This window comes from Taurulus bubalis (genome assembly GCF_910589615.1).
Source record: "Taurulus bubalis genome assembly, chromosome: 7".
Lineage (NCBI taxonomy): Eukaryota > Metazoa > Chordata > Actinopteri > Perciformes > Cottidae > Taurulus > Taurulus bubalis.
Window position 1 is genome coordinate 22,029,595 of NC_136595.1, and position 14,258 is coordinate 22,043,852.

The 14,258-nt window shown below is 43.2% G+C and overlaps 1 protein-coding gene across 1 annotated transcript; it reads right to left on the reverse strand.

Annotated features, from left to right (window-relative positions):
- Positions 1–2,225: 2,225 nt before the first annotated feature.
- Positions 2,226–7,707, reverse strand: LOC306738545 (cytochrome P450 2J4-like; the record flags this gene model as incomplete). The annotated part of the gene is made up of 9 exons (XM_079220413.1): positions 2,226–2,401; positions 2,885–3,026; positions 3,110–3,297; positions 5,784–5,925; positions 6,224–6,400; positions 6,707–6,867; positions 6,956–7,105; positions 7,238–7,400; positions 7,504–7,707. 9 exons carry the CDS (start codon positions 7,705–7,707, stop codon positions 2,226–2,228), a joined length of 1,503 nt encoding a protein of 500 aa, XP_079076539.1.
- Positions 7,708–14,258: the final 6,551 nt, after the last annotated feature.

Genomic DNA, 14,258 nt, shown 5'->3' on the forward strand with positions numbered 1-14,258 from the left:
AGTTAAACTACAAAGTGCTATAAGTAAGTGCCATTTAAGTGCTACTAAAGTGCAACTTTCCTTATGATAAATTTGCAGCATAGGGAATATAATTTGTTGTCAGGTAAAGTGTAATCTCATCAAATTATTCTCTGGGGGTTCAGTGTCTTGCTAAAGGACACTTCAACATACAAACTATGGGGAGACCAGGGATCGAACCGGTTACCTTGTGGTTTCAGGATGACCACTCATGAGCTACATGAGAACTTCACATAGTACAAAAGTACAAAGTACACGGACATAAAACGTCATTAATAAATACATGGCAAAATGCCTGTATTTTCATGGAAATGTTTACGTTACGTCGTTAACAGGTTACGCTTGCGCGACGGCCAAGATTCTTGCAATTTTGCAAAGACAAAAACTGCAGAAAAGTCTATCTCACGGAGATCGGCTTTTTCTTGGGGCAGTGGGACATGAACATTTTTCTTCCTCCAAAGTGGGGAGTGACAAAAAAAGTTTGAGAACCACTGGACTAGATGCCGGTGATGTTTCTTAAAACAATAACTACCCTAGCTTTAAGTAAAATAATGTATGCTGAAAAATGGCCACCAAGACACCTTCAGTGATTGTTTTGTTGCTTGATCAACTAATCGCTTCATTATAAAGTATAAAGTGGTATAAAAAGATAATTGTCACGTAAAGTACAAGTACCAATAAGTTGTACTTAAGTGCAGTACTTGTAAATGTACATAGTTGCATTCCACGACTGGCATTCATCAATCTGCAGTCATGATGTGAGGATTCCCATAGGGTCACAGAGTATGTTGGGAAAGGCTACCAGCTCCAGTATAAACAAGTGAAGACACCAAGAACACAAGTGATCGTGTTGCTCCTCACCAGCAGAGAAAGGGATGAAAGCAGCTCGCTTCACAAACTTGCCCTCCTTGTTCAGAAAGTGTCCGGGGTTGAAGGTGTCGGGCGTCTCCCACTCATGGCGATGGGAATTGTAAAGGCAACTTAGAAAGACTCCACACATATTAAATAATATTAATAATAATAAGTTAATTATTTGTCCCCTTTGGTAAATGTATTTTTGTTGGGGCGGCAGCACAACCCCCCGAGCATCTATAGTGAGGTGCCTAACTCAAGGTCACTGTTACGGACGGGGTCCTATGTCTAGCATGCATACATGTATTGCGTTTGTTTTGTGTTGCTTTGTTGTTTCTTTGTCTCCCCCTCCTGTTTTCTTTCTCACATTTCTCAGATGTACACACCTGGTTCCAGCCATCCAATCACCCCACCTGTTCCAGATCTCCAATCAACCAGTCCCCCTTTTAATAGTCCTCTGTTTGTCAAGTCTAGCTGTGGACAGTAGGTGGCGATCCGCCAGTCAAATTTATAGAAGAAGAAGAAGTCTCGCTCTGCCCCCTGCACGCGGGTCTCTGTGGTTGAGCTGTGGCAGAGCTCGGTTTGAGCACTGACTGGTTGTTAGTGCTTGCTTGCTTGTTTCCTTGTTCATGTTTTGTCTTTAGTTACCCCACCTTTGTGTAAACTATTTCTTGTTAGCAGCCTGCTTTGTTTTTGTCTTTGTTACTTTTTCTTGTGCGCACAGGGTCAGTGAGGACAGGTAAGATACCCTGGGGTTTACATATTGCATACACGTAGGTTTACTTGTTGTTAATACCCTAGGTTAGAGTGAGCACCACCCCCTGTCCTTTTTGGGTGCAAAGCACCTGTAAATGGGGGGGATGGGTTTTTGTTAAGTTCTTTTCATTGGTGCCACTGACAGTCTTTGTTCCCTGTGTTGCGTTTTTGTGAATAAATGTGTGACCGTACCCGCTCTTGTTCAAATCTGTTTTTATGTTGCGTCCCACTCCGAGCCACCACGGGGCGTAACAGTCACCAAAATGGAGATTCACAGGAGCAGAAACACCTATCTTTTCCTCTATCCTCTTGGTCACATTAGAAATCCAAAATGTAACCCACGTTTTTTTGTCTTGTTTTTCTTTAATGAAAAACAGAACACCTGATTTATTTCATATTTGTAAACTAACAGTGATTTACAAAAATATTAAACAATTGAGGCAGGCTATCCTAAACTAGCCTAAAAACCACAGATCTATTTTAAAGCCACATATCAGTTTGATATATTCATTAAACTTGTCACAGTGACATAATCATGTGCAGAACACAGACAACCTCTGCTGCTCTTTTCATTGTTTTTCTTTATTTTAGAGCTTCTCTTAGCGGGAGGTCAGGCAGACTTCATATGGAAGTGGTGACAGAGTGACGCCAAAGCGAAAGTCCATCACAGGCTTCACTCCAGCAGGCATGGAGATGGTAAAGTGCTGCATTAAGTAGGTAAAGATGAGGAAAAGCTCCATCCTGGCCAGGTTCTCCCCGAGACACACCCGCTTACCTGAGACAGGAAAACAAACTGAAACAAACTGGACATTTCTTTGAAACTAATATCAGACAACAGTAGCAGTCATTGTCATATGGCTTTTATATTAGCTGTCCTGGTAACCATAAGAAAGTGTCAACTATATCGCAAAAGTAATAATCACTTCCCACTCTTAATCTTTTAAATTCCTAATTTCCTATACATAAAAATTACTTAACGCGGAACAAAGATTACCATCTCTGCAAACCCCCCCAAAAACATTTGCCAGCCTGGCTTCAGCATGTCTGGTGCCTTGCATAATAAATGAAATGATTAGTGACTGACATTTATCACAAGAAGGAAGTGGGTATGATCCCTGGCCTCTAGTTTATCATGGGCGGATCAGAAGTCATGATGTGAGGGTCCCAGTAGGGTCACAGAGTGTGTTGGGAAAGGCTACCAGCTCCAGTATAAACAAGTGAAGACACCAAGAACACAAGTGATCGTGTTGCTCCTCACCAGCAGAGAAAGGGATGAAAGCAGCTCGCTTCACAAACTTGCCCTCCTCGTTCAGAAAGTGTCCGGGGTTGAAGGTGTCGGGCGTCTCCCACTCATTCTTGTCAAACAGCACCGAGGTCAGATTAGGGATTATTGTCACTCCCTAGCGATGGGAATTGTAAAGGCAACTCAGAAAGATGCAACATGGTTGTGTATGAGACATAACAACTGTGTATGAGAACTGACCTTAGGGATTGTGTAGCCTCCCAGCTGGATGTCCCGGTTGGTTGCATGAGGCAGGCTGAGAGGAACGATGTTGCCCATCCTCTGGATCTCGTGTAAGACAGCGTCCGTGTAGGGCAGGTTGGTACAATCTTCCATGGACGGCTGTCTGGACTGTCCAATCACTTCGTCTATTTCCGCCTGGACCTTTGCTGAGAAACATAAAATAAAATAATCCTTTATTAGTCCCTCAGTGGGGAAATTACAGGATTACAGCAGCACTGCTCACAAGTGAATAAGAATAATAAAATAAAATCAAGTAATATAAATAAATAAAAATAAGCAGTAAAACAGTAGAATATTAACATACAGACCGAATAGAAAAGTATATATATAAAAAGTACTTAAATGTAAACGTATTGCACGTAATATAATATTGCACCAGGTGAATGCTAAAGTGACCAAGTTCAGATCAAGTGTTCGATTGTCAAGTGGTCTACTGGGAGCTCAGCTGGTTGTGCAGCCTGACCGCAGCAGGGAGAAAAGACTTGCGGTACCTCTCCCTCAGACACCGGGGATGGATCATCCGGTGACTGAAGGAGCTGTGCAGCGCTGCCAGAGTGTCCTGCATGGGGTGGGAGGCGTGGCTTATCATGGACGAGACCACCCCGGTCTGCTCCAGCTTGTCCCTCAGAAGTAAAGGCTGGATGGTATTGAAGGCGCTGGAGAAGTCGTAGAACATGACTCTCGCAGTGCTTCCAGCCTTTTCCAGGTGAGAGAGGCATCTCTGCAGCAGGAAGATGACGGCGTCATCCACCCCGATGCCAGACTGGTAGGTGAACTGAAGTGGGTCCAGGGATGAACTCACCAGAGGGCGGAGATGGGCAAGGACTAGCCTCTCCAGGGTCTTCATCAGGTGGGCTGCCAACGCCACCGGCCGGTAGCTGTTGAGGTCCTTGGGCCGCGGGGTCTTTGGTACCGGTACCACGCAGGACGTCTTCCATAGTTGTGGTACTTTCCCCAGCCTCAAGCTCAAGTTGAAGATGTGCTCCGCTATCCCGCACAGCTGGTCTGCGCAGGATTTGAGGAGCCTTGAGCTGATGCTGTCTGGACCCGTGGCCTTCCTCACCTTGATCCTCCTCAATTCCTTCCTCACCAGGTTAAGGGACATGCTGGGGGGTGGGGTGCTGTGAGGTGTTGGAGTGGGTTGCTGATTGTAGAGTGTTGAGTGCCGCGGAAGAGGGGGAGGTGGAGGGAGAGGGGGGGCAGTAGTCCACAGGGATTGCAGATGATGAGGGTTGCAGCAGCAGGGAGGACAGGGTGGGGGGAGGGGTGGATGGCTGGGCAAATCTATTAAAAAAATAAATTCAAGTCATTCACCCACTTTTGGTCCCCCTCAGGCTGTTGGTTGGGCCCCTTGAACCCAGAAATGGCCTTGAGGCTCTTCCAGACCCCAGACTTCTGCTGCAGCTTGTCCTCCATCTTCGTCCTGTAGATCTCTTTCCCCTCCCTGATCTTCATCCTCAGCTCCCTCTGCACAGTCCTCAGCTCCTCTTTGTTGCCAGATCTAAAAGCCATCTTTTTCTCCTTGAGGAGGACCTTTATCTCTGGGGAAATCCAGGGTTTGCCGTTTGAGAAGCACCGCACAGTCCTGGTGGGTACAGTGTTCTCCACACAGAAGTTGATGTAGAAGGGTAACAGACAGAAGTTAAAACAGTATTTCATCAACAGGTGGCAAAATGCTCATGGAGAGTGAAAGCACAATGCAGTACTGCCACATTAGTGACAATAGTGGTGTGGGTTCCTTGCACCAGTCAATAGAGGCCATATGTTTTACAGGAAGAGGTCCGTTGCACAGAATTAGTCATAAATGTGAAGGTCTCAAATTACTGCACAATAACTGGGTTGCACTTTATAATAACTACATTTAGCATAATTAAAACATGAGTAAACACCTAATTCATCATTTATAAAGCATTGTTCCAACATGAACACTCATTAGTAACTCATTAGTATGCAATTCATAAACACAGTTATAAATGTTAAAAACCAAGGTCTTTTTTAGGATTCTGCTCGAAATAACATACCCAAACTAAAAAGCTTGTATCTCTGCAACCACAAGGGCTATTTGAATAATTTTGGTGTCCTAATAAAGGCAACCCATGTGAGCTTTTGTTCAGATGTGTAAATATTAGTATATATATGTTACTAGTTAAGAGTAAATAAAGATTGAAAGACAGCAAAATTAGAAGTTTCAGGTCCGCCTATAAAAAAAAGCATTTCCGGGATGATTATCTCTTTGAAATTATGCAGCAGTAAGGTCTAAAGCTCTCCCAAATCATAGCGCAATATGTGAACAGTCTCTCTGCAAAGTTTGACTTTGAAAAAGTGAAGCAGAACGTTAGAGAGGGTTTACTACAGAGAGAATTCAGGCGAGGTCTCTAAATTCTGTGCCATCTGTGCCATTTGAATTTTCTCATGGACCAAACCATATATTTGGCACAACTGTTTCATAGTTTGCTAGAACAATGCTTTATAACTGATTAATTAAGTGTTTACTCATGCTTTACTCATGCTCAATAGTGTGCTACCAATATTTGTAACCTTGGGAGTCAAAGCAGTCACATTATGCGCCTAATTTTCACTGATACAAAATGGGTCAAGTAAAGAGCTTCACGGATTTGGTCGGTGCTCTTACCCTGGATCTCGGGGTACTTCACCATGTAGAGGAAAGCCCAGCGCAGGGTGGTGGATGTGGTCTCAGTTCCAGCCAAGAACAGATCCCAGACACACACAACCAGGTTTTCCTCATCAAAGGTATTGTCAGTCTGCCTCTTACTCTGAGAATATGTATAAATACATGTATTAAAATGTGCTACAAAAAAATAATATTTCAACTGCAAGTCACAGCTATCACAGTCGGGAGTATAATCATGATGATGGTTAAAAAGGAAAAAGAAACATGCACTTCATTAGTCCCCTTGGGGAAATTCTTCTCTGCATTTGACCCATCCCTGGTTAGGGAGCAGTGGGCAGCCCTTTCCGGTGTAGATACAAAACAAGCAGATATGATGTTCAGAGGAACAGCCTGAAAAACTGCAGCATAAGAAAAACAAAGCAATATCTAGTGCCAATCACCTGCTGAATCTCATTGAGGTAGCAGTCGATATAGTCTCTATTGTCGGAGGGATCCCAGTTCTTTTTGTGCTCCTTAATTTCTACTCTTATGAAGTCCTTTACACTGTTCCAGATTTTATGGATTGTCTGATGAGGCCCTGGCACGCGTCTCATCAGGAGAGGGAAGGAGTTGTAAAGCTGCAGAGTAGAGAAGATTGCAACAAACAGCATACTGATAACGTATAATATTTTTCTATAATAATCAAAACCATATATTGAAATATAATTTACAAATAACTATCGTAACAGCATTTAAGAGAAGGATTCACTATTACAATCAATACCATATGTTAAAATCCATGTATTTCACCTTGGGCTGTGTGTACAACATATTGCATACTTGTGCATTAATAGAACCACAAGCATGAATGATAGACTTTCAAATATATAATGAGAAATGCATTTCAGAACATCACTAACATCAACAGCTTTAAAATGCTGTACCTGCGCCCAAATGGTGCTTTCGAGTTCGAGACCTTTGCTGAACCATGATATCAGTTCCATGAATTTCTCATCACCATATTCAAAGCGATGCCCGAAAACCAGGGAGCAGATGATGTTGGAGACCGCGTTGTTGAGGATGAGGTGTGGATCGAAGGCCTTACCTCCACAATTAAACAGAAAATTAGATTTAATGTGTGTATTTGTTTCTTGTGTATCACTCCTATGTGTAGTTGTGCATTTACTATATACCTTTATGGCTCTGGAATTCTTTGGCACAATATGTCAATTCTTCCAAGATGACGGGTTCAAGTGACTTCTTTCCAAATCCAAAATGTTTGAGGGTTGAAAGTGCAAAACGCCTCTGCTGCTTCCATAACTTCCCATTACTGAAAATTACACCTGATAGTGGATTAACAGAAGTCACAAATGCAGTGAGTTAAATACAGACGTGTGTGTGTGTGTGTGTGTGTGTGTGTGTGTGTGTGTGTGTGTGTGTGTGTGTGTGTGTGTGTGTATCTTAGGTCCTCTCACCCAGGCCCTGGGATATGTCCTGCACCAGAGGGAGGTCTGGTCGGTATGTCAGGCTGTCTCCCTGATGCACTAGAGCTTCTTTCAGAACCTCAAACCCGTTTAACACCACCATCCACCTTTGGCCCATTTGAAGGCTGTACACATCTCCGTATCTGCCTGCTAACTGTGAGTGGAATTGTAGGAGGAGAGAGAGCATAATGCTTAACATGACAGACAACACAAACAGTCCTCATTCGATCTACTAGATTTTCAATGATATCTGTTACCTGTGTCAGACTCTCGTGGGTCCTGTTGTAATCCACGGTGAAGATGTTGCCCACGATAGGAAATGCCCGGGGCCCCGGAGGGAAGCTTCCCAGCCGACGGTTCTTAATATAATCTGCAGTGAGGATGAAAACTGCAGTGAAGAGCAGCAGACTTTTGACATCCCAAATATCATAGGATCCAAGTACGGAGAAGATTGAAGCCATTCTGTAATCGAGGACTCCAGCCTGTCTAAACAAAGCCTGTCCTTCTCTTGTCACATAAAAGGCTGGTGTGTGTTTCCATGAGGCAGTAATCTCACCTATCTCTCTCCAGAGGGAGAGGCTCACTATTGGCTCTTAGCAACAGCAAAGGCCTACTGGTTGTACTAGACTCTGCCCTCTAAATGCTATAAAAAAGCATTCAAACACTGCTAAATCAGTGACCCATTACATTTAGCTGACGCTTTATCCAAAGCGACTTACCATAAGTGCCATTTAAGTGCTACTAAAATGCTACTACGGTGCTACTTTCCTTATGCTAAATTTGCAGCATAGGGAATATCATTTGTTGTCAGGTAAAGTGTAATCTCAATGTAAAAGCCATAATAGACTTTAATGAGATGTATTCAGTGATTTATGAAAGTGTGTTGAAATGCTCCTTTATGTTACTGACTATGTCATAGCCTATATCCCTCAGTTGAGGTTAATCAGTCTGCGGAGCAAGACAGTTTTTTGACCATTGTACCAAGTTGAGCACTGAATGATTCTTGTATCTTTATTTTTGTTGAGTAAACTTTTAAAATGGAGTTACTGCCTCTGAAGACTCATTACATGTCAAGCTTATTGCCCATACACAGACTGTAACAGTAGTGGTAATAGGGATTACCGGACGGAGACAAGATTGCCGCTACACTAATCATATATACAACAAGAGGCAGCCAATTTCTAACGATTGGATACTATTTCTATCGAAATAGAAGCTTATTTCAGTGCATTAGAATTAATTGCCGCTGCCTTTCATTGGCCAAAGGAGGTCTGGCCTCTATTACTTCAATGCATAAGTTGGTTGGTCAGGCACAGAGGCATGTGCAGCACTTTCCATTGAGAACAGTCTTAGGTACGATAAAATAAAAACTGCAATACTTAGGACTTATGAGCTAGTACCTGAAGCGTACAGACAAATTTCGTAGCCTGAGGAAATCTCCCCCTCAAACATTTGTTGAGTTTGCTAGAGAAAAAGGGATACTTTTTGATAGATGGTGCCTAGCCAGCAAAGCTACTGACTTTAGCTCACTCCGGGAACTGATGTTGCTGGAAGAATTTAGGAACTGTGTTCCAGAGAGGACCATGGTGTATCTGAATGAACAGAAAGCCACAACCTTGCAGGAAGCTGCCGTCCTGGCAGAAGAGTTTGCCTTGACCCACAAGAGCACCTTTGTGGGGAAACAGGAAATGGTTACTCATGACAGTATCCTAAGAAGTGATGACTCACTCCCCAGCGTTCAAAAAGGGCCCCTGCAAGCCCAAAGTCAGAAAAGCAGTGTTTCTATTGCCACAGAGCTGGTCATGTCATCAGTGAGTGTCTGACTCTCAAGCGCAAGCGGCAGCCTGGACCAGTGATGCAAGCCAAGGGTATTGCGTTAGTCAAAATGGTTACTCGTTCTGACCACCCGGAAACCCCTGGTATGCCTGAAGAACCGGATGCATGTTTTAAGCCTTTTATCTTTCCTGGATTTGTGTCATTGACAGGAATTGTTGAAGACCAGCGGCCGGTGAGGATACTGAGAGACACTGGTGGTTCACAGTCCTCACAGACCTCCTGTAAAGCTAGCGCACTAGTACGGGGTGTTGAGATGGGTTACGTACCCGCACCTTAATCTCTGGGTTATTTGATGTTGCTGTGCGCTACTCATTCCCTATACCAGGGGTTGAGTTCATTATGGGAAATGATGTCGCATGGGAAAAGGTACAGCCTAGTGCTGAAGTGGTGAACATCCCTGTTACCAATCCAGATAAGGATGAAGTGTTGAAAAGTCATCCCGATGTGTTTTGCGCCAGTGTGCTCACCAGGTCCCAGACGCGGAAACAGAAAGAGGACGATAACCTGGCTGACTCTCGCATTTGTCTTGGCCGAAGACACATTGCCCCTCAATCTTCTTTACTCTGCACCTCCTGAATAAGACCTAACCTCTCTCACAGTGATTGTGGCACCATTGCCGGCGACACATTCTCAAAAGCAGGAAGTATGGGAGCTAATTCAGTCTTACCCTACTCTTTTTGGAGATGTGCCCTTGCGTACCACGATGGTGAAGCACAATGTTGATGTTGGTAACACTTAACAACAATTAAACAACATGCTTATCATTGTCCAATGCCAAAAAGAGAGCTTATGAAGCAAGAGGTGAAGTACGTACTTGAAAATGGTTTGGCTAAGCCCAGTCGGAGCTCGTGGAGTTCTCCCTGCCTATTGACTCCTAAGTCGGATGGTTCCCCTCGTTTCTGCATAGATTTTTGTAAGGTGAATGCAGTCACTGTAGCAGACTCGTTACCTTTGCCTCGCATGGAGGACTGTGTAGACAGTATAGGTGCAGCTACTTACATCACCAAACTAGACTTGTTGAAAGGATACTGGCAGGTTCCTCTTACCTTCAGAGCTTCTGACATCTCCGCTTTTGTCACACCCGATGATTTCCTTCAGTACACTGTGATGCCTTTTGGGATGCGCAATGCCCCAGCCACTTTTCAAAGGCTCATGAATCTGGTACTGGGCGACCTTCCCAACTGTAATGGGTACTTAGGTGATGTAGTAGTGTACTCCTCCTGCTGGTCTGATCACATAGCTACTCTAACAAATGCCAAATCTCTCCTCTGTTGTGCTCCTGTATTGGCTGCCCCTGACTTTACCAAACCCTTCAAGATTGAGGTGGACACAAGTCCTACTGGAGCTGGAGCAGTGCTGCTTCAAGATGGAGCAGATAACATCAGCCATCCGGTCTCTTACTAATTGAGTAGTCAACTCAAGTTCAAACGTCCGCAGCTGAATTACTCCACCATCGAGAAGGAAACCCGAGCTATGCTCTTTGCCTTGCAACATTTCGAAGGGTATGTGGGCTCCAGCTGCGGCTCCAGCTGCGGCTCCAGCTGCGGCTCCAGCTGCGGCTCCAGCTGCTGATGTGGTATACACCGACCACAACCCTTTGGTATTCCTCAACCGGATGTACAACCAGAACCAGAGGCTGATGCGCTGGGCATTACTGGTCCAAGAATATAATCTCGAGGTCGTTCACAAGAAGGGTGTTGATAATATTGTGGCTGATACGTTGTCCAGAGTGTAACTTTCTAAAGATTGGTGGTATGTTAGGTGTGACATAACTTAGGAAAGGTTATGCATGTTTTTATGGAAGGGGGTGTTACGCCCCCTGATTTTAACTTGCTGTCTAATTGTTGCAGATCTGGCACACCTGGAGCAGCGCCACCTGAGAGACATCAGGCAATCAGTGGGATGGAGATATAGACACCCAGATCCAGTGCTCTCTCTCTTCCTCTCTGAGCTTCGAGCGGTTGGACTTGAGATTGTATGGTGCCTGAGTACAGGCCACCATTGGTGACATTTTGGGGGAAGCTGTGTAGTGGTTCTCTGCCATTTTTGTTGTCACTTCTGTTTTATCCTGTTTTGTTGCTAGACAGGGAGGTCAGTACTGTTGTTTACTTTGTTCTACGATAGGCAAGAAATACTTTCTGTTCTAGCTAGTGTGGGGGGTTTTGTTTGTTGTGTTGGCCTTTGAGACCCTGAGGCCTATTGCTTCCATTTTAGTTAATTTACCTTTTTGTTTACTGATAAGCTGTCAATAAATTATATTTATTGCCGCATGAACATCTCACCTGCCTTGTCGTTTCCCTTCCTTGTTCCACCTTTGTCAAGGCTATTTTCCCTTTGTATGTGTGTTAGGCCTGTGTATCCCTAGGCACACCAGGCATGCCGTAACAGATACCAAAACGCAATGTTGATTGTGTTCGTGAATAACTGGTCAACACTTCACTAGTGATCAGGAAACACTTTGTGTTAACAGGTGTTAATGTCATTTAAAATGTCCACTACATGACTGTTGAGTGAACTACAGTTACTATACAGTAATTACAGTTACCAGGAGTAACTGTAATTACTATTAGAATACAAATGTGCAATATGTTAGTGTGTGCAATAAACACACCAAGAAATACTGCAATGAAAAAAGAAAAGTTTACTTTTAACAAGGCCTTCACATTACATTTGACAAAACAGGGCACCTAAATAACCCTGAACAAATACATTGTTCTATATGATACTGCTTAAAACATGAGGTTGCTATTAACTGTTGCTTTCCCCAAAACACCCGTCCGGCCCAACTCATAAACATTAGTGTGTCCATAAGTGCCTGTGTCCATATAGTAATTTTTCCAGACACTATATAGCGTCATTTTTCAATTGTTCACTGTTAGAAGAAAAACTTATTTACTCTTAATCAACTACTGTTTCACAGTTATATTATTAATCATATACGGTTTAAAGGCTTGTGGCTTCTCATTTGACCTCCTCTCCTGTTAAAACATACATATGCTTTAACAGTGACCTTCTGATGGAGTCTTGAGACTGTGGATGCCTACATGTCTCTGTGTGAATAACGTGGTGTTCCTTGTTATCATATGACCATGTCGATGCAAGCGAATCTGAAGACGTCATGAGAGCTTCTGTGATTGTGTCATTAATGTATTTAATGCTCATTCATTGAGCAGTCCAGGATACGCAATTGACATATCATGTTGTCATTCTGACTCTGTTCCTTCTTCGAAGAATACATGTCCTGATCTATGATTTTACCTCAAGGTGTCGAGTAAATTTCTGCTCTCTGTCTTTTTTGTGCGGCCGCTTTGAGAGCTACTCGTTGAAAATCTCTGAACTTTTCAGAAAAGCATTGGTGACGTCAGTGTAGAAAATGGAGGAGCAGCTTGTGTCTGTCTGAGCAGATTGGACGCGCAAGATCACTTTCCTTGCTCTAACATTAATGCTGTCACCTCATGTAGTACTCAATATTTAATTAAAGTATGCAACTTCCATACCCTGGTGTAATAAACTTACCCTTCAGTCTTAACCATCTGCCTTCTTCTGCTGTCACACAGCGCCCCAGTTTCAGTGATCAGGATGTAGCCGCTGTTGTTGATGTCGAGCTAAAGTCTAAAAATGTACATTTGTTAACGAACAGGTTTTGTCTGCAGAGTTTGTTTCCTCAGCTAAACAGGTTATGAAAACATGAAATTAGAGTGCAGTTGTCATAATATAATTCTAACAAGCCTGAACTGTCTTGGCCTGGATTTTGCTCTGTCTATCAAAAGCCAAGTTTAATGAATAATCTCTTGATCCAGATGGACATGGGAATCAGTAACAAACAAATAATTCTACAAACAGACGTGAATAATTCTACTAACACACAAATACAAATGAATAAATTTAAAAAAGATGTGAAAATAAATTCCTCACCCACTGAGGTAAGATTGATCAGAAAGGTAAGACAGGTGATAAACTCACAGAACTGGATGAGGAACTCCACAATGCTCCTTCATCACTTCTAGTTCGGATGGGTTCTCTTGACATCACACTGCCGCTGCTATTCATGGAGCGGTACGAGAGGAAAGCTTCCTCTGAATGAGGATAGCGGTGAGGATGGAGGGGATTCTTGACATGTGCCTGAATGCAAGAATAAAATATATGCTAATAAATAATTCATCATATTTGCAGCACAGTTGTGGATCTTATCTGGATATTGAACGCTGGCCATGACGCCCACTTGCAGCCGTGCAAGAAACTTACTGTGCAGTCAAGAATCCAGAGAAAACTTCTGCTTGATAGGAAAAAAGATATGCCCCATTCTGTGCTTTTAAGACATTGCTCGTTTTTAAGCAATCGTTTACCACATCAAGTTAAAGGGGTTTCCATCAGGGTTTTTTTTTATATTTCATATGCTAATGTTACAATTGGATGGAAGATAATGGAGTCGACACAATAAATGCATCTGAAATGAGCACCACTATTAAAGCAATAGTATATTATTATTGCATAATGTATTATTTAAATATAATGCACAGTCTGAGTTAAACTTAAAAGTGTCCACAATATTTTAATAGTCATTTTCACACTGGTACATACATGAAATCTTGAGAGAGCTTTCTCACCAAAAACTGATTCAAGAGCCTGCTTTTGTGATTGAACGGTGGAGCAACATGCTTGCACCTATTAGATCAGAGCTGAAAGGGATTGGAGCAGTCTATGAAGAGCTACAACCAACATCACGAAAGATCATGAGATCGATTACTTACCTTAGTACCCACAATGCCCAGGACCAACTAATTGTCAAGTATGGAAGTGCATACCTTAGAGCAGTGGCACCAATAGTCCCAATATAATGAGTTTGTGCAGGTGAAACACGCTGCTGAATGTAAACATCAGAATCTGAATCAGAATCAACTTTAATGGCCATGTGTGTTTACACCACACAGTGATGGAAGAACAGAGAACAGACTGGAGGATGGAGGAGTAGAACAGGATCAGCCACTCCTGAGGCAGGTTGTAATTCCTGAGCTGGCGCAGGAAGTACAACCTCTGCTAGGCCTTCTTCCAAATGGTGTTGATGTTGGAGGCCCACGTCAGGTCCTGGGAGATTGTGGATCCCAGAAACCTAAAGGTCTCCACTGCAGACACAGTGCTGTTGTGTATGGTGAGGGGGGGGGGGGGGGGGGGTCCA